General features: G+C 41.5%; 4 protein-coding genes across 4 annotated transcripts; all 4 read left to right on the plus strand.

Moving 5' to 3' along the window:
- Positions 1 to 570: 570 nt before the first annotated feature.
- LOC108021420 (uncharacterized) lies at positions 571 to 1,599 on the plus strand. Its single transcript, XM_017090131.4, has one exon. The coding sequence runs from the start codon at positions 714 to 716 to the stop codon at positions 1,104 to 1,106; it is 393 nt and encodes a 130-aa protein (XP_016945620.2). The 5' UTR covers positions 571 to 713; the 3' UTR covers positions 1,107 to 1,599.
- Positions 1,600 to 8,992: 7,393 nt separating this feature from the next.
- On the plus strand, positions 8,993 to 9,802 carry LOC108021415 (trypsin-like). Its single transcript, XM_017090127.4, has one exon. It carries the CDS (start codon positions 8,993 to 8,995, stop codon positions 9,767 to 9,769), a length of 777 nt encoding a protein of 258 aa, XP_016945616.2. The 3' UTR covers positions 9,770 to 9,802.
- Positions 9,803 to 13,889: 4,087 nt separating this feature from the next.
- On the plus strand, positions 13,890 to 14,757 carry LOC108021417 (trypsin-like). Its single transcript, XM_017090129.4, has one exon. The coding sequence runs from the start codon at positions 13,917 to 13,919 to the stop codon at positions 14,691 to 14,693; it is 777 nt and encodes a 258-aa protein (XP_016945618.3). The 5' UTR covers positions 13,890 to 13,916; the 3' UTR covers positions 14,694 to 14,757.
- A 3,498-nt stretch (positions 14,758 to 18,255) lies between these two features.
- LOC108021416 (trypsin-like) lies at positions 18,256 to 19,067 on the plus strand. Its single transcript, XM_017090128.4, has one exon. It carries the CDS (start codon positions 18,266 to 18,268, stop codon positions 19,040 to 19,042), a length of 777 nt encoding a protein of 258 aa, XP_016945617.4. The 5' UTR covers positions 18,256 to 18,265; the 3' UTR covers positions 19,043 to 19,067.
- Positions 19,068 to 21,462: the final 2,395 nt, after the last annotated feature.

Below are 21,462 nucleotides of genomic sequence, written 5' to 3' on the forward strand. Positions count from 1 at the left end.
AGTGGTAGTGGGAGGTAGTGTGTGCGGACAGGGGCTTATCGAGCTTATCGCCCAATAATTCCCTGATAGCGCATTGCGCACATACGACTGGCCCCCATGAATCAGCCGTTGGATCCGTGAGCGTGATTTGATAACTGGTATTTTGGCTTTATCTTCCCGTCCCGCCCACACTCCTGGCCATTCAATGTGACAGTTCACTAAAAATATTCCAATAATGTAGGGTATTTAAGTAGAACCTACGGTTCTTACATCAAGTATAAAGTAATAACTACTTAAATATTATAAGAATTTTAAAGATCTTTAATTAAATGTATCTTAAATTCTTTAAGTAGCCACCATTTTAATTGGAATTTTAAATACTATTACATATACTTTTACTTTCCCTGTACCTTATTTAAGAGTCGTCATAACTCGCATGCCTTACCTCATATTATCTTTTATCAGGTGCGAAATGACCTATTAATAAAACCACACTATTCGACAATTTATTCGAATGTCCATGGGCTTATCAAAGTCATATTGAAATCGCTATAAAAGCACGGCAGTTAATTCCAAGCATTTAGTTGCAGAAATACCGCCGAACTGACGGGCTTTGTGCAGAGCAGGGAAACTAATAGTATTAATTAAAAACATTGGACAAGGCTGAAACTGGCGAATAAATTATAATAAGTGACAGTGCGAGCCATAAATTAAACAGTGAAAAAATAATTATAATGCCGAACATTGTGGCACTGAAGCTCAGCACCAGCCATCCCATTCCGGGGGGTCACAAGGATTCTGCAGATATCCTGGTACTGGACCAATTGGCGCTGCAGCAACAAATCAGTGCGAATTTCATTTTCCATGCGATTTCCAACTACAAGAAGACGCCATCCGAGCGAAAGACTCTCGAATTCATAGCCAAAAAATGGCTGCAGATCCAGTTGCTGTGGCGCGAGTTCCGGCTGAGGGATAAGCAAATACGGCGGCGTGGCCACAAGGATACGCACTTTCTGGAGCACGGATACTTCCAGCAGGAGCTCTTCGAGCTGGTCCACGAGAAGTATTCGGCTGCCCGCGGATGCCTGAGTCGTGACAAAAGAAATCTGCTCACTGGTCAGCCATAGTGTTTATTCAGGCGGCGGAAGGCCCCTTAATAAAAGCAGAAGGCAGCCGGCAGGAAAGAGGGCGAGCAAGGACATATCCAAAGGATATGGGGACGTGTGAAAACTTATTCTCCTGAAAAACATCCATTCGGGAATGTGTGTGCGGACTGCACTGAGTCAACAGCTCGATTCTCAGATGATATCCGTCAACAGCGATTCCATTTCCATTCCCAATACCATTCCGAATCCGAATCCGAATCCGAGTCCCAAACCAATGGGCAATCAATCTGACTGGACTGGCCATCTACAGCCAATGATTGATTGCATTCGGCGAATGCTTATCACAATTATTATGATATGCCAAAAGGTTATACAAGTCACGCTGATGACGACATTGGGTCGACGAAGGCACTTTTATTTATTCAAAGCAATAAAAATAATAAAAATAATAAAAACCAAAGAAATGGTCACCTTGAAATTTAAATAAAATATCTATTAAGGTTTGCTACTTTAATCAGATACCACTTGCTAAAAATATGACCAGTTCCCTGGGGAATTCCTATTTGACCAACCAAAAGCACTTGAGCGATTAGATAAGTAGAACTTTAAGTAGAAACTGGGGAATTCCGTTTTTAATAGGGCGAAATTCCTTTTGCAATTACGTAGACTTCTCACAGCTGTCTGCACGGGCCAACTTAATTTACTGTCCGGCAATTATCTTGTTTTTGGTCAGCATTCTTCGAAGAGAAACAAAGGGAAAATCAATTTTCTTAACCAAATAAAGCGCTAAACAGCTAATAAAAATTGGCCACACACAAAAACAGACTAATTCGATAATTTGTTTTAGATGCCAAAGTGAAAGACCAAAAAGGCCATTGGCAGTGGGATGCTAAGCCCAGTTGAATCTGTATCGCTTTTGGCCATGGCCATCGGCTTGTATCTAATTTAGCGCGATTAAGAGGGCCGAGAAAAAACAGCGAAACAAAATCGAGGGCAGGCCACTAAACTGAATTAAGACCGCAAATTTATGGGCGCCGGCTGCTGGCGATATCCCCAAAACCAAACCCCAAGGTGCCGCCCAAAGGGAAGCCCATGTTGACAAGAATAATGTCCTTTCGGAGGGATATCCAAAGATGTTTGTGGGGGAAAGGGTATGATATAAAACACGTAAATGTTCTTTAAAAAATTAAATATTACATTTTAAGGATTTTTGTTAATAAGAAAATAAATTTATACCTTATAGGTCAACCACCATGTGTTGAAATGTATAAAAAATTTATAATTTCTAGGTGTAGCAGTGACTTTCTTATAATTTGACATATAGCTATACTGGAAAATTATCTCTGCTATTTTTGCACACTCCTCATATAATTGTAGGTGATAAAACATATGTTTGTGTGTGCATTTTGCTCAGAATCACCCAAATTCTATTCTAAAAAGTAGAAATGGTTTATGGAAGCCTTTGCTGTGCAATGAAAACAATTATTATTTTATAGTACCAAGTTCGCAGAATAATGTTACAGCCATTGTTAAAAAGTGAGATTACCCACTTCCATTTTAATTTACCTACATCTTAATGTTTTACCATTGGATTTTCTCTTTAGGTTTCTCAAAAACTAAAGTTAAACAAGTAAACTATTTGTTTTAATCCAGTTTTTAAAAAGAGCTATATTATTTGGTTAGCTTCTGTTACCTAAATAGTGCAACAGTAGCTGCCACTGGCCATAAATCAAGAAACAGGCTTCCCCACCGGCAGTCATAATGTGTAATAACATTTTCTGGATAAACTTTTTCCACCCCAACCGAAACCCAATTGCAGTCCCGCCCAACCCACGGCCATAGGTCCGACAATCAAGCCAAATTGATGTACATTAAAGTCGGTCCGACCCGACCCTCCTGCGATTTCGATGCCAAATAGTCCGCCGCGGCGGAGTGAGAAATAAATTTATGTAAAGCAAAAACAAGGTAGACAGACCCCTCGTCCTTTTCGGTGGGCCTTTTAAATGACGGGCGAAATTCCGCCGGGTGGCGGCTAAAAAAATAAAAACGTAGCATATTTTAGAGGCTGTGCACACTTTAATAAGATTTATTAAGTCGCGAAGGACCGCGGCGAGAGCCTCGACATTGACTGTGGGTCCTTGGCAGTGTCTTAACCAACAAAAAAAAAGCCAAATAGCCTGGCTTGAATGGTGGGGTGGCGAGTTGAGGGTGGCTTGGGGGGTTTTGGCCCAGTCTGTACCGCGCTGTAAATATTTGTTACTCAACTCTTGCCGCCACTGTTTGCGTTTTGTGTTGTCGGCTGTTTGTTTTCTTGTTTGCGTCTTGCTCTCTGCTCTTCAGTCTAAACCCCCTTCGGGAACCCCTCCCCGCCCATGTGTTTATTTTGCAGCTAATAAAAAGTTGATGTGTTGCCTCTGTTCTTGGCTGCCATTTTTTTGTTGCGCGGAATTTTTCATAGTAAGCTTCTGTTGGCGCCTAAAAAGCGGCAATGAACTTTCACTGTACATACTTGGCATTTTTTACCACATTTCTCCTACTTTTTTTTGGCAACGCTTTGAGGCTTAACATATGACTGCAGCATATGTGTGGGTGAGCAGGGAAAGTCGGTTAAATGGAGCGGCAACTGTTTGTTTGGCAACTTTGGTTTTGCTGGCTTGGGGAGCCAAAGATTTGTTTGTTCCGCCACAGAAGTTTTCGCCAGCTTGGATTTGGTTGATCTCAATCGGAAATTGGTGAGCATGGCCATGATTGTCTCTGGATAATTCTGGGTAATTGCAGAATGAAATTGGTAATATAGTATCATATTAAAGGTGCAATCTAGTAAAGAGTATTACACGTGTCCTGTTGTAAAGATAACTTTGTTATTTACTAGCAATATTTAGCAGGTTGTGATAAGAATGCTTTGATTTTGCTCGTACACCTGTAGTCTTTCGTATTATTGCACAATTTTATTAGTTCTTAAAAAACTACGCAATTTCAAGGAGGTTAAGACTTTAAGAATACTAATATTGAACCATAACCATAAGAAACCTTACTATAAATTGTTATGAGATTAACTCAAACAAATTTTTATGCAATTGGTTTTTTATTTACTTACCCCTATTATTCTTCAACCAATGGTCAATCTAGCCTGGAACTAATCCCAATCGGTGATCCCCGAGCCTAGTCCCTATCCTATTGCTAGCCACAAAACATATTAGAGGCCAGACTGCAACCAATTGCTTGTGTTCGGTCGCATGTTTGTGTTTATATCATAAAGGGAAATTTAATAAATATTTTTTCGGGTCCTCCAGCAGCAGCGGGAGGCAATGAACCATTTGAAAAGGCGGAAAAAAGCACGAAACAACAGAGAGTCATATAAAATTGATGCCCCTGTCGTCTGGTGGCGCCACCTGGTCGCCTCTCTCTTTCGCTCTGCAGCCGGCCATCTCTTTCGCTCGCGGCAACAAATGTACACAGACGCACACACAACACACCCAGTAAATAATGTAATAATCTGGCCGGGTCGTGGTCTCCCTGCGACGACCCATAAACCGAAATTTATGCACGAAATTCAATTATGCTTAAAATGTGGTTAATAGGCCGACTGGCGGAGCCTCCAACTGGCAGCCATGGCAACAATGGGCACCCCCGGGAGAAATATGCAATGGTTATGACCTCCCAGCACCCAGTTCCCAGGTCGCAGCTCGCCCCCCCGTATCATACCTATCTAACGAAATTTATTAAATATTATTCAGCCTACACCAGCACACGGCCCTTGAAATTAGATATCGTTATGTTGTTATTTAATAACAAATTCAGTATTTGTTGTTACTCTTTTTATGGCTCGTATGTGGGCGCCTTAACCAGAAATGGTCGCCGTACTCCCGCCAGGAGTTTTATGGACCCCCTGAACCCGAAACCCCAAAACCCGAACCGGTATAAAAATGTCCTCGGAATGGGAGCTTTGTTTCGCTTTTTGTGGATTCTCCTCAAATGTTTTACGGTCTCCGGGACACATCATATTTTCATCTCTTTTTATGATTTAGTAGAGCAGAGTGTCTGTCCGAAAGTTAAAAGTGCTTTATGAGTGGGTCAGAATATTATTTTGGAGAGGACTGGAAAAGGTAAAGTTAATTTAGCTGAAATTGGCCAAATGAAAAATGCTCTCTGAGTTGGGAAAACATAAAATGAAGTGAGTAATGGGGAGTGTGCCAAGTTAAATGCATTTTGTTCTGCTGTTAGCCTTTTATAAGGCTCTTTTCGAGGGAAAGGGCTAACCTCCTTTGTGGGCCGGAGCAGTAAACGAATTAACTGGGATCGAATCGGATCGAACGTGGGTATTTGTCTGCTCACTTGATGGACTTAGCACTAGCTGAGCCCCCGGCTTTGTTTGCAGGGCCTTCCGACCCCACACACACTCGGTTTCTTGGCCCCTTGGCTCCTCTTCCCAGCAATTTGGCCTCGGTCCCGCACTTGTCTCTTCTGACACTCCAACAAACGATAACGAAACAAATCCGTGCACATGAACTGAACGCACAACAGGAAGAATGGACGCCTGGATGTTGTAGAGAAAGTCGAGGGTAAGTGGAACAGAAAGACAAACTCAAAGTCAGCTCAAAACTTGCAAAATGATTTTAAATGACACAGGGAATGGCAGACGCAACAGAAACACTCGCCACACTCACATCCCACTAGTTCTGGGTCCTCCGTCCTCGGTCCCCGGTTCTTGGCTCGATCTTGTTAAGATAAAGTCGCCTTGCAAATATTACCAACAACAGCAAGTACGTACGTTGATAGAAAAAATAAATACTGCGAACAAAATGGCAACAGCAGACTAACGCAAAAACGGTGGGGAAATCGCCTGCAGGTTGTCTAGGCGGTCGATGCTAAGACAACAGCGACACACATATGAGCAGCCATGACCATGTCGCGGGTACAGTGGTTTTATGTAGGGAAAAAGGGGTTAAAAGGGGTAGTCAACTCATTGCAGACCATATTATTCGAGATTTTTAAATATATTTATAATCGCAAGAAAATAAAGCATACAGGATTTGGTTGTGGGGGATTTACAAAAATATGTTGAGCAAAAATCAAAAATGTGAATAAAAACATGTTACATATACTTTTTAAGCTGAGTGGAGCGATCTTTCCCTTATATCCCCCCATGGATCCGCGCATGATCATATCGTATCTGATCTCAACAAATTCCAAACATCTATACCTTCCTACAATGAACTAAAGTAGTTTAGATTTAAAGAAGGGCAGCGACGCATTGGTTTACGTTAGAGGAGAATTAAAAAAAGTTGGAATATAATACACATTACATATACTTGTTAACCCGAGTGAGGGCTTTAACCCCTATATCCACCCACCCGTGGATCCCCGCATGGTTTATTTATACTCATATAACCTTAACAGGTTAAAATTTTTACTGTTTTGCTATAGCACTGATTAAATACCTACTTTAAATACCTATTTACTTATTTCATGAGAACATCCTAAACTTATATTAAAGGCATAGCGGCTTGAAGGTAGTTCATTTAATATAGAAAAGATCTATTTCATAAATAGCATACCAAGTACTGAGCAAGGCATTTACTTCAAATTTAGAACCTAATCATTATTCGTATTTTCTAGCTTACACAACAACACAATCTTAAATGGTTGATCTGTTGATATTTTATTTTATACTTTTTAGAGCCCTTTTATATCAATCCATCCCACTGTGGCCTTGTGCCTTGTGGAGCCTTTATTATAACGACAACGTGAGCCATTTCCTAGCTTTGTATGGCTCCATTTTGCAGTCACTCTTCGCTTCGTTTGTATCCCCTTCCTCATATTTTTTTTAATCTACTCAGAGACATTTTTCTTTCAATGCTGGAACCCGCTGCCATCTCGAACCCCCCTCGAAGCTCCTCCGCCAACGCCTTTTATTCAGCTCTTTTTCTATTTGTCACCCAGATAAGTGTTTTGTAGTATTTTCTAGATTTTTTGCGTTGTTTCCTTTGATACGCCCGGCGAAGGAAATCCAAATCTTAACTGCAATGCGCTACGTGCCTTGTGGCCCCGGCATAACCAACTGTCATGTCAGACATGTGGATGTGCCAGGGGGCACCCGAACCCGACCACTCCTCCTTCTACTCCTGCATCCCAGTATCCCCACATCCCGGCATCAGTTGCCCAGTTGGCAGTGAGTTCCATTCAACTGGCAACTGTCTTTAAGTCCCTGCCACAACAGACATGCACGCCCACATCCTTGCCCCGATTTGGGCGACTCCTGCCGGAGTTAAGTTAAGTTGAGATGCCGGCGAACTGCTTCAAATCTTCGGTAATAGATATCAACAACTTTTCGGAACAAGAAGAACATGAGACCGTTTTCGAATCCCGTGCAATGCCGCTGCCTCCATGGCTCGTCCTTTGCGGATTTAATAGATTGTTCTCCTTGGAGTGCGTTTCCCTGCTCTGGTTGAAGGGGAAACAGGAAACGGGAAACTGGGATCGGGATCTGTGTGTGCGCTAAATTAAAAATGAACTTTGGCAGCTCAAATTCATGGTCATGTTAACTTCTTGCTGCACTTGCTCGTGGCTGGTCAACTCAACTCAGTTCGCCATCGTTTGTCTTGTACGCGGCCCCAAGGGGTTGTTCTACACTACCAAATATCCACATTGTACTATCCCCCACCCAAACCACGGTGTCCTTCGAAAGTTAGTTACGGACTGGCTTTAGAGTCTGCATGATAAGATAAAGCTTTATTCTGTTCGCGGTTCTTTGTGACTGCTCTGTTGGTTGAGCAGATTGCAGCTGTCTCCGGCATGTGAATGCATTCTGAGGTTTTTACATCGAGTTAAGATAACCGAATCACTCGGGATTGTAGGTTAAAGAACTCGGATTATTTGTCATAATTGGTTTATGGCATTGCGAGGAAACAAACTTTGGTAATTTGTTTCCATTTGCTTGTCAGCACAATAAATTGTCTTTATAAAAGTGAACCAAAATTTTATAATACCTAATAGACGTTTGCAAACATATTTAAAAGGGGTAAATATTTATTTCTCTGCTTTAAAAAAATGTTATGATCATTAATTTATGATGTATGACTAAGTAGTGATGGCTTAAAGGTTAGTTTTTATTATTTTACAATGAGAATTTCCCAGGTTCCAAGTGCTACTAACGCGTCATCGTCAATATCAGCGAGCATTTTGTACATTTTCCCGTCTAGCTAAACTTTGTCAGATAGATTTACCATCGGCAGATAATGCCTGGGGACTGGCACGTTTTTATGGCCGACAACAAAACATCTAATTATGAGACATTGGAAAGGCGTAAGGGAGCTAGACCCCTGATAGAGATGAGCTGTCAGTACAACAATTTGTACTTTTGTAAATAAATAAAAATTATTTAATATATAATTGACATTTGCACACATATTTAAAAGGAGTAAATATTGGGTTTTCTCCTTTACAGAAACCTTCCGAAGCGTTTAGGTTAATGAGAGTTTATTTTAAGATCAATAAAGCTATGATATATCATTAAGTATGATGTCTTAAAGGTTAGTTCTTATTTTTTCGCAATGAGTATTTCCTAAGTACAAAGTGCTACTAACACAAGTCATTTAAGTATTCCAAAAATAACCGGATCAATATCAGCGAACACAATTTAGATTTTACCATCTATCTTAACTCTTTAAGAACTTTGGCAGATAGATTTACTATCATCAGATAATTCCTGGGAATTGCCTCGCGTTTATGGCCAACAGCAAAAACATCTAATCATAAGACATTGGAAAGGCGTTAGGGAGCTAGACTCCTGATAGAAAGGCTCTGATTTACGGCCTGGAAGGCAAGATCAGTAGAATGGTCAAACGATAACGTGCACTATAAAAGAGGGGCCGCGAAGTTGTTTGAGTTCAGTGATCGCATTGAAAATGAATCGTTTGGTATTGAGCGTGGTGGCGCTGGTCGCCCTGAGTGCCTGCTGCCAGGGACACCCGGACATCGACTTTCCCTTCGGACGGATCGTCAACGGCGAGGACGCCGAGATCGAGAGCTTCCCCTACCAGGTGTCCATCCAGACAACCAAGGGCTCCCACTTCTGTGGCGGCAGTCTGATCGACTCGGAGACCATCCTGACCGCCGCCCACTGCATGCAGTCCTATGCCGCCAACGAGCTGCAGGTCCGCCTGGGATCCAAGTCCAGGAGCTCCGGCGGCGAGGTAGTCGGCGTTCGGGCCTTCAAGTTCCACGAGGGCTACAACAGCAAGCTGATGGTCAACGATGTGGCCATCATGAAGCTGAGCACCCCTGTTCGCCAGACCAGCAAGATCCGTGCCATCGAACTGGAGAGCTCCCAGCCCGTTTCCGGAACCCCTGCCGTCGTCACCGGCTGGGGCACCAAGTGCTTCCTCGTCTGCTCCTCCCCCGACAACCTGCTCCAGGTGACCGTTGACCTGCTGCACTACACGGACTGCGCTAGCGACACCTTCAGCTACGGAGCTGAATCGATCCGGGAGACCATGGTCTGCGCCACTGGCGAGAAGAAGGATGCCTGCCAGGGTGACTCCGGTGGTCCTCTGGTGGCCAACGGCAAGCAGGTGGGCGTCGTCTCCTGGGGCCAAGGATGTGCCTGGTCCAACTACCCCGGTGTCTACGCCGATGTCCCCTCCCTCAAGCAGTGGATCGAAGATACCAGTGCCACGTTGTAAAAAGTTCAATAAATGCAAAGTTATTTCAAGAGATATGGCTGTTTTTAAGATTATCATATGGGTGGAAATCTCCTCCAACACAGGGCGATTGGATCTACAAGTACAAGTAGTCACGAAGCGTACCAGAAGAATGTGCTAAACCGACTACTACATATAGCCGCAGAATTGAAAATCTGCAGTGATAGTCCGATCATAACGATATAAATATCAAAAGGTATTGTGATTTTCTTTAATTTTAATAAGGTCTTTAATAAGCCAATTCGTTTAAAAGGAACTGCAGTGGAAGTAGAACAAGTTAAATTTAGAAGACTTAACCTAGCGAAATCGGAGAAGCAAAATGTACCGATTTCTTAATTTCATAGTCTTTAACAAATGCTCATTACTGAGACTCATATTCGTCCCAGTCTTAAAATGTACCTACCTGGTTATGACCAATACTTTGCCAATTAGCCTAATAACACAGCTAAAGGCGTTCCTGCTATTATTATTAAGACCAACATTATTTACACTCAGATTGAGTCTATAACATGAACTGATTTACAGCTGGCTTTACTCGATCTTACAACAAATGGAGGTGTCCATAAAATAGCTTCAATGTATTTTCTTCCCAGCGTGAGCTGGACAAAAACTATTTCGACCAGCTACTAGCCTCTCTGTGTCCGAAATTCTTGGCTGAAGGCGACTTTAAGGTCAAGCATCAATTTAAGATCTTGTTGTCGGGGAAAGCGTCTTCAAGAGGGCATATATTCTAGCTCTATCCAAATCCAGACTTACGCCAACTGCTCTGGACTTTTCAACGGAGTTCAACTTAATAAACTTTCGATCGAAACAAAACACGAGCTATCCTCGGATCCTTTGTCAATTGTTAAAACGCTCAGTTAAGTACCGCAATACAAGGCCATAAGGAAGTCAATACTACCGCCCGTTCTTTCGTTGAAAAGTTTAAGGAAACCCTGAACAGAAGCATAAGTCTCAACACTGTGATTAACCATTCAGATTATCTTGAAGATGCATGTTTATGGGAAAAATATACACTGCTGCGACAGCTGCTACCCCGAACCAAAGGCATCCTCCGGACTAAAATAGAAACAATCTGGACCCACAAAATGCTTTAGTTCCTGAAGATTCTTCCCACCAAAGCACTACTATTTATAGGCTTGTTGTTTAACAGCGTCTTAAGGCTGAGTGATTACCTAAGTGCACGGAAAGTGCTATTATCACGATGATTCCCAAGCCTGGAAAGCAACCCACCAAAGTAGATGCATACAGGCCAACTAGCCTCTTACCTGCATTTGGCAAAATGATGGACAGAGTGATACTGGATCGGATCCTTGGACTAGAAAGTGCAAGCAGAGCTTTTCCTAAGCGGCAGTTTGGCTTCCGAAAAAGTCACGGTACACCTGAACAGCTACATCGCGTGGTAAATTTTGCTCTGGAAGCCATGAACATTCAATAAGTCTTTAAGGGTATGTCACGAAGGTCTCCTAATCAAGCTAAAGAACCTACTAACGCCACAGCTATTCCTCCTCATTCAGAATTCTTATTGGAAAGGAAATTTAGTGTAATTGTCGGATATGCCAGATTCCTGGGGCTGTACCGAAGTTGATGATGATAACATCCTCGACACAACATACGCCGACGACACTGCGGTTATGGTCAGGAGTACTGCAGGAGTACGTCACACGTTTTAAAAAGTGGACTGCATAATGGAATATAGGCATCCACGCAAGAAAATGTGCTTGTGTCACATTCTCCACAAGTCCAATGAATGGCTCAGACATTTCGACACGAGTCCTACTACATGTACCTAAGTGTGATTTTGCTTAAAGGACTGACTTTCCAGAGTCTAATGAAATTAAAATGTAAATTAAATAGAATTAATGTATAATCTTGGAAACCAACATTTTGTTATCCCCTATAATTACAATCTCCTCAAGCTACCACATAGGTAGCAGAACAAATGTTAAATTTGAATAAATATACACTTCTAATATAACAAAATCTGTTTATAACCAAGTTGTCGCAAAAAACAAAATACAAAAAAAAAATTTGAAATTACGAAACCCATTTTAAGATGTAGGTTCAGTTGAAAAATAATTGGAACAATATATTACTCCAAAAATATTTCTCTGACAGCTCTTATCAGAGAACTGTAAAATAAAACAAGGAAGAACGCTATAGTCGAGTACCTCGACTATCAGATACCCGTTACTCAAAAGGAAATGGAGATATGCAAGCAGCAAAGCGAGATTAAAATGCGCCACCTACCGGCGGTAGACAGATTTAAGCGTTATGGGCGTTAGAGTGGGCGTGGCAAATTTATTTTTGGATCAATCGATAGGTATTGACGACACCAATACATTTCAGTTAAAATTTTTTTATCTAGCATGCAAATTGTGGGTGTCACAGGTTTTCGCGGTTTGTGGGCGTTTAAGTGGGCGTGGCAAACTTTTTTTTAGGTCAATCGATAGGTATTGATGAGAACAATACATTTCAGTTAAAATTTTCTATCTAGCATCAAAACTGTAGGAGTTACAACTTTGGGCGGTTTGTGGGCGTTAGAGTGGGCGTGGCAGTCTACTGAAACAAACTTGCGCTGCGTAAGAAGCTCAGGAATCTGTACGCCAAATCTCAATAGCCTAGCTCTCATAGTTTCCGAGATCTCAGCGTTCATCCGGACAGACAGACGGACAGACGGACATGGCTAGATCGACTCGGCTAGTGATCCTGATCAAGAATATATATACTTAAGGGGGTCGGAATCGCTTCCTTCTGCCTGTTACATACTTTCCGACGAATCTAGTATACCCTTTTACTCTACGAGTAACGGGTATAACAAGGAAGAACGCTATAGTCAAGTACCTCGACTATCAGATACCCGTTACTCAGCTAATGGGACCAAAGGGAAATGGAGATATGCAAGCAGCAAAGCGAGATTGAAATGCGCCACCTACCGGCAGTAGACAGACTTAAGAGTAATGGGTGTTAGAGTCAGCGTGGCAAATTTTTTTTTGGATCAATCGATAGGTATTGACGAGACCAATACATTTCAGTTACAATTTTGTATATTTAAATTGGGGGCGCCACAGGCTTGCGCGGTTTGTGAGCGTTAGAGTGGGCGTGGCACTCTACTGAAACAAACTTGCGCTGCGCAGGAATCTCAGGAATCTGCAGGCCTAATCCCAGTATTGTAGCTTGTATAGTTTTCGAGATCTCAGCGTTCATACGGAGAGACGGACAGACGGACATGGCTAGATCGACTCGGCTAGTGATCCTGATCAAGAATATATATACTTTATGGAGTCGGAAACGCTTCCTTCTGCCTGTTACATTATTTCCGACGAATCTAGTATAACCTTTTACTGTACGAGTAACGGGTATAACCATTCCGAAATGTGATATTGACATTGTCATCCCATTTTTCTAAAAGAAGTTCACTCCATAACAGGATACAAAAACGTTTACAATGACTAAACCTGTAACAAATTAAAGGCAGACTTTTGGCTTTTTATTCATTTGCCTGAAATTAAAACTGAAAATTATTTGAAATTCACAATAAAATAAAAAATTTATTTTATAAAATCTTGAAAGTAATTCAAGAACGCCTGATGACTCCTTAAAGAGATTTTCAATAACTTGAACTTTAGAAAATGAATATAAATGTTATAATATTTGATTGATATTTGCACACATATTTAAATGGAGTAAAAACTGGGATTTCTCATTTATTAAAACCTTCTAAAGCGTCTAGGCTGAAGAGAGCTCATTTTAATTATGATGCATAATTAAGTATGATGTCTTAAAGGTTAGTTTTTTATTACTTTACAATGAGTATTTCCCAAGTACCAACACAAGCCATTGACGTACTCCAAAAATACCCAGATCAATATAATCGAATACATTTTAGATTTTCCCATCTATTAAGCTTTAATATCGGCAGATAATGCCTGGGAATTGGCACGCGTTTATGGCCGACAGCAAAGTCATCTAATCATGAGACATTAGAATTGCGTTAGGGGGCGAGACTCCTGATAGGGAGGCTCTGATTTACGGCCTGGGAGACAAAGCCAGTAGAATGGTCAAACGATAAGGTGCTTTATAAAAGACGAGGGCTCGAACCGCTTTTAGATTAGTGATCCCATTGAAAATGAATCGTTTGGTATTGAGCGTGGTAGCGCTGGTCGCCCTGACTGCCTCCTGCCAGGGACACCCGGACATCGACTTTCCCTTCGGACGGATCGTCAACGGCGAGGACGCCGAGATCGAGAGCTTCCCCTACCAGGTGTCCATCCAGACGACCAAGGGCTCCCACTTCTGTGGCGGCAGTCTGATCGACTCGGAGACCATCCTCACCGCCGCCCACTGCATGCAGTCCTATGCCGCCAACGAGCTGCAGGTTCGCCTGGGATCCAAGTCCAGGAGCTCCGGCGGTGAGGTGGTCAGCGTGCGGGCCTTCAAGTTCCACGAGGACTACAACAGCAAGTTGATGGTCAACGATGTGGCCATCATGAAGCTGAGCACCCCTGTTCGCCAGACCAGCAAGATCCGGGCCATCGAACTGGAGAGCTCGCAGCCCGTTTCCGGTACCAGTGCCGTCGTCACCGGCTGGGGCACCAAGTGCTTCCTCTTCTGCTCCTCCCCTGACACCCTGCTCCAGGTGGCCGTCGACCTGCTGCACTACAAGGATTGCGCCAGCAGCACCTACAAATATGGATCTGAATCGATCATGGAGACCATGGTCTGCGCCACCGGCGAGAAGAAGGACGCCTGCCAGGGTGACTCCGGTGGTCCTCTGGTGGCCAACGGCAAGCAGGTGGGCGTCGTCTCCTGGGGCCAAGGATGTGCCTGGTCGAACTACCCCGGTGTCTACGCCGATGTCCCCTCCCTCAAGCAGTGGATCGAGGATACCAGTGCCTCGTTGTAAAAAAATTAAATGCAAGAGTGCCTTTTTGTAATAAAATTAATAAATGCAAGAGTATTTCAAGAGATTTGGCTTTATTAATGACTTTTTAAATTATCATATGTGTGGAACTCTCTTCCAACCAAGCGCGATTGGAACTAGTATTTATCCCTGTGGACGGCACTACAATTACCCAGAAGAGTGGACGAAGGCGACTACTATATATAGACGCAGAATTTAAAATCTTCAGTGATGGATTTTGGTTATAAGATCTTTTCGGCTTATTTATTGATTCAGAAAAAAATGCGGTGAAAGTAAAAAAGATTAAGCTTAGAAGATCTTTTAGTTTTTGCATGTTCTATACCAAAATACGCGTCCATTGGTACCAAAACCATTGCAAGACGACACTCCATTGCAATTTAAATGAATTTTAGGCCATTTTCAAAATGAAACCTGAAACTACGTTAGTCGAGTTTTTGTCATAGAAGTTAATATGAGAACTTTTGTATGTTGAAGGTCGTCACTATAGTGAAGCCAAAATATTTAATTTCAATACATTTTTCATTCCGCAATCATAACGACAGACAAGCTTAAAAAGCGGGAATTAAATGTTCTTGAGAGTGCATTAAAAATAAGAACTAAAAACGGCTTGAAAAAAGTGCGGTTTATATAATCATTGATTGTTGGCGACAACTTACTTGTTAACAGCATACTTGGTTATATCCAATCATTTAATTCAAAGCGATATTGCCGCGTTTGTTTTATAACGAAACCCGAAATGGAAATAGATTCTTTCAAAAGTGTTGAAAGTTTACGCACTGAACAATCTTATTACAAGTCTAACAGTTGAATCATTTTCAAGAAACTGGTTTAAAGTTATAAATAATTTTGGTTTCGACATTATGCATGACATTTTCGAAGGCGTATATAAATTTGATATTTGCAACATTATTATTTCTTTAGTTAATTACAGAATAATCACTTTAAATAAAATAAATAGCAGCAAATCGCTATTTCCATACGGAGAAGTTGACAATTCGTTTGTAAAAATATAGAAGAATCGACTAAAAACATTTAATTTAAAAACGTCTGCAAGCGAAACAGAATGTCTTACCCACTTATTGCCCTTAATGATTGGAGACAGAGTTCCACACGGTAATTAGGAATGAAAAATGTTATTAACTTTTCTTGATGTAATAGAGTTTTTTTTAGTCAAATTATAGGAAAAAGGAATTAGAAACGCTACGAAACTTAGTGCAAAAACATCACACTATTTACGTTAAATCATTTGGCAAAGTAAAGCCTAAACACCATTTTATGGTCCATTATGCGAAAGCCATTAAAAAGTATGGATCTTTAAAATATTTGTGGTGTATGAGGTTTGAGGCGAGACACAACGATTCCAAGATTTATTTTCTTCTCGAAATCGGAATCGAATCGATGTTGAAACCAAGAACGGCTTTTCTCGAAATCGAGATCGACCATTCTCAAAAGCCCGTTCGCCGAGAAGACTTCGATGACGATTTTAGGATTTTTAGTATGAATCGATCTTGGCCCACTTTTGATATCGAAAATACTGAAATCAAGAACGCTGAGAACTGTTTTTTCTCTGAGTGTAGTTTCTTACCATGTTAAAAGGTGTTTTGGGTGGGAAATATTTCCGTAACTCCCCCATTAGAGTGTTTTCTAATAGGGCTTTTCCGAAATTTGAAATTGGTGTTAGGCTCCTAATCAGCAACCAGGGTGTCTTTACCGAGTTCGATAAATATAATGCCCGAGCGAAACAACTGATTGGCACCTTTAGCTGAGAAACGAACTCTTTTGAGGATATGGGGAAAAATAAGAGGTTTGAGCCCAATGGCTAAGCGCAAGCCAAAACCTCCACCCATATGTGTTACAAAGGTCACTAATATACTCACTCTGGAACAAACCGTAGATGAAATCATCTCTGTAGCTAAATTTGAGATACGTACATCTAAATTCGAAATTACTTGCATATACACTGACAGTGCAGAGGCATTCCGCAATGTGGTCCGTAGCCTGACTGCCTTAAATTGCGAGTTTTGGCATCACCAACTCCTTAAGGACAAGCCATTTAAGCTGGTGCCGAAGAACATATATATTTCACAGCCAAAGTGATGGTGATAGGCAAAATATATGAAATTGTCAAGATGACTCCGAATGTCGCCGAGTAGCTAAAAATTAAAGAAATTGGAAGGCACAGAGATAGAGTGGAAAAGGCTACTCGCAATAAGGACCTCGACCAATGTTATAAATGCAAAAATTTTGGACACTATTTTACTTTGCTATTTAATGAAGCCTGTTTTTGGGAATTGTGCCGGGGATCATCCTACCAACTAAAACCACCGTGCTGGTTTTAAGGGCTGCAAAGTCAGGATACAATTAAGCAAAAATCTCAAAGCTGGAGTAAAACTAAGCAACGCATCGAATAATAGGACCAACGAAAGCCGACACGGTCAACTATTTTCCATGCCAGCCACCAGAGATGGCGTCTATTATGCAAATATGGCAAAAAATAGCCTTCCGAGCAGTACCAGCACTGAAGCTAGCTAGTCTGTCGCACATATACCTGGAGATGACCGCAATCCCAACAGGAATTTGTCTACTTTAGAGAAGGCAATCGTTGATATAAACGCTAGGCTGGATCAACTCTTTAAGATAGTCATGGAAACTGTTGAGTCGAACAAGGCTTTCAGGTTCTAATTTCTAGAAAATGACAGTCTTAACAATAAAAAAAAAATTCGTCTTTTCCTTATACGCAACTCAATAGACATAATGGAACTCTGGAGCTCCGTGGCTTATGGGGACCAGAGACATCAAACATGATCTCAACGTGCCCAAACTTGGACACAAGATGCAGGAACTTACTCTGAAATACATGGAAAGGCTAAATGAGCACCCCAACAGCCTAGCCAGAAAACTTAACTTAACGCTTAGACTAATTATTGTATTATTATTGTAAAAACCGATTAGATTAAGCTGCCTGTTGGGTAACAGTGTGCTAATCTTAAGAATAAAATTTCCACATTTAATAAAAAAAATATTTTATTTGATTGACATTAGCACACATATTTAAAAAGCGTCAATACTGGGTTTTCTACTTAATTGGAACCTTCTGAAGCGTCTAGCTTAATGAGAGTTTAAGTTTTAAGATCAATAAACTATGTTTATTTTTTTTATTTTAAGATCAATAAATAATTATCCATGATTATGTATGATGTCTTAAGGGTTAGCTTTTATTACTTTACAATGAGTATTTCCCAAGTACCAACACAAGCCATTTACGTACTCCAAAAAAACCCAGATCAATATAATCGAACACATTTTAGACCCATCTATTTAAACTTGGTTGGAACTTTGCCAGATAGATTTAATATCGGCAGATAATGCCTGGGAATTGGCACGCGATTATAGCCGACAACAAAAACATCTACCCATGAGACATTGGAAAGGCGTGAGGGAGCGGGACTCCTGATAGAGAGGCTCTGATTTACGGCCTATGAATGGTCAAACGATAAGGTGAACTATAAAAGATGAGGCCTCCAACAGCTTTTAGATTAGTGATCGCTTTGAAAATGAATCGTTTGGTATTGAGCGTGGTGGCGCTGGTCGCCCTGAGTGCCTGCTGCCAGGGACACCCGGACTTCGACTTCCCCTTCGGACGGATCGTCAACGGCGAGGATGCCGAGATCGAGAGCTTCCCCTACCAGGTGTCCATCCAGACGACCAAGGGCTCCCACTTCTGCGGCGGCAGTCTGATTGACTCGGAAACAATCCTGACCGCCGCCCACTGCATGCAGTCCTATGCCGCCAACGAGCTGCAGGTTCGCCTGGGATCCAAGTCCAGGAGCTCCGGCGGCGAGGTGGTCAGCGTGCGGGCCTTCAAGTTCCACGAGGGCTACAACAGCAAGCTGAAGGTCAACGATGTGGCCATCATGAAGCTGAGCACCCCTGTTCGCCAGACCAGCAAAATCCGAGCCATCGAACTGGAGAGCTCGCAGCCCGTTTCCGGAACCAGTGCCGTCGTCACCGGCTGGGGCACCAAGTGCTTCCTCTTCTGCTCCTCCCCTGACACCCTGCTCCAGGTGGCCGTCGACCTGCTGCACTACAAGGACTGCGCCAGCAGTACCTACAAATACGGATCTGAGTCGGTCATGGAGACCATGGTCTGCGCTACCGGCGAGAAGAAGGACGCCTGCCAGGGTGACTCTGGCGGTCCTCTGGTGGCCAACGGCAAGCAGGTAGGCGTGGTCTCATGGGGCCAAGGATGTGCCTGGTCTAACTACCCCGGTGTCTACGCCGATGTCCCCTCCCTCAAGCAGTGGATCGAGGATACCAGTGCCTCATTGTAAAAAAATTAAATAAATGCAAGAGTATTTCAAGAGAATTGGCTGTTTTTATGACTCTTTTAAATAATCATATGGGTGGAAATCTTTTCCAACTACAGAGCGATTGGAATTCGTGGACGGCAGTACACGTAGTGACGATGCGCACCAGAAGAGCGTGCGAAGCCGACTACTATACATATATATCCGCAGAATTGAAAATCTGCAGTAATCAAGGTATTGTGATTTCTTTAATTTTTGGATTTAAAATCTTTAATCAGCCGATTGGTTCTGGAGAAATTTCGGTAGTTAAATTTAGAAGATGGTATTCTATACAAAAATACCATTCCAATACAACACTCCATTGCTAAGTTATGCAATTTAAATGAACTTTAGCCGACTTTCAAATAGAATCCTGAAAATATGTTATCGGATTTTCGTCACTAAAGTTGATATCAGAAATTTTATATGTTGAATGTGCGATCGTCTCTAGTTTCTTGCCTTGTTAAAAAGAGTTTTTTCGAAGGAAAATATTTCCATAACACCCCCATTGAAGTGCTTTTAAATTAGCCTTTTTCGAAATTTGAAATTGGTATTTCCCATTCGATTTTTTATAACCTAGTTACCCCGAAAACAAAATACAAAAAAAAATTATATAATTACTAATCCGATTTTATAATGTTAGTTAGTTTAAATATGCATTGGATCTAAACATTACTTTACAAATATTTCTGTGTCAGCCCCTATCGAAGTGCTGTAAAATTTAACCTTTCCGAAATATAAAAATGACATTGTCATCCCATTTTTTTAAAAAAAAGTTCACTCCACAACAAGATACAAAAACGTTTAGAATGACTAATCCTGTAACAAATAAAGGTTTATATAACAGTCCTTGGACTATTTATTCCTTTGTCTTAATAAAATTTACCAATTTCAAGTACAGTCTGGAGATGTTTTCTCAAATAGACTAAAAGTAAAACTGAAAATTATTTGAAATTTTAGGAAATTAAATTCAGATTTCAAACTGTCATATAAATTCATAAGAAGGCTTCTCGCAAACTTTGTGAAAAATCTTGCCGTAATAAAACAAAAATCCCTTTTATAAAATCTTGAAAGTAATTCAAGAACCCCGCCTTGTTGCTTCCCAGCTGAGTTTGCTGTCATCACGATTTTGGCTAGACAAACCACACCCAGTCGGAATTGAGAACCTCCTACCCAAACCAGGCTAGACTGGAATTTTGATGAAAAATGTATTTAGATACTAGATAAAATTTAGTATACGAATGCGACAAAGAGCCATGCAAATAAGAACATACGAACTCTTGGCCCGAAAAGCAATTCCGCCCAGTCTGTCTAAACGCCCTCGTCGGTATTTTATTGCCTGGCCCGATCTTCGTTTTTGGGGGGCGTAACCAACCACTGGTTGTTTTCTATAAAGCTGTTAAATACTTAAGTGTAATTTATGGCATGCGATATTACTCGGTTGTGTGTTGTCATGTTTGCTAAAAGTTTTACATATGCCAAACCCAAACTTAAACGACCGAGGATAAGCCCACAGGGGGAATGGGAGGAAGGGAGGGAGTTGTATGCCCAAGTATCTGGTGAGTAATATGCTGGGAAGCCAACAGACTTACACGAATTTCTTATGAAATTGTTGTGGCCACCATATGCCCGAGTGGCCAAAACGGCAACTTTGTCAACACCCACTTAGTGCACGATTCTTTGCATATTTTGGGGCTGACAGGCGTCCTTGAGTAGGTGGCCGGGTGTCCTTGCTTGTTTTGCGTGAACAGGAGCCAGTCTATTATCACTTAATAAATGAGCAAGTTATAGGCAGCCCCTCGTCTGCAACTCCTGTAGCTGTCATGTCGTGGCATGTAGGGATTACCGGAAAGACTGCCAGCACAGATTGACATCTCTTGGCATTCCGAAATCAAAGGACACTAAATAATAAAGTCAGTTTTTGGGATTGCTATCATAACACGGACATGTAAAGTCCGCTTTATTAATAAAGTATATATATTTGAACAGGACCAATCAAAAAGTCATGTTAATTTATGACAACATATGTGTGTGTCGATTGAAAACCATTTAATTGGAAAGTGAGCAAGCTTTAGCTGGGGTTTTATTTGAAATTATACATGGGTTACCCTTTTGAACATCGATTCTATTTGCTCAATGTAAAATATTTTATTTTTACAAAAAGGAATCTAACGGGTTGTTTCATATTTCTGCGCTACTTGATTTTTCCAATAAAATTAGCGGGTTAAGCTGCTGTATTTCACTTCAATTCCAGACTAAAAGGCTACCAATTCATTTTTCAGACGCCCATCGACTATCCCAGACCCCCCCTTGGCCATCTATTATATAGTGAACCACCGTAACAGCTTCACTCACCAGACTTCCTATATCATATCCCCAAAAAATCACCCAACTTTGAAAAATGC

Source organism: Drosophila suzukii, chromosome 2L, assembly GCF_043229965.1.
Source record: "Drosophila suzukii chromosome 2L, CBGP_Dsuzu_IsoJpt1.0, whole genome shotgun sequence".
NCBI lineage: Eukaryota > Metazoa > Arthropoda > Insecta > Diptera > Drosophilidae > Drosophila > Drosophila suzukii.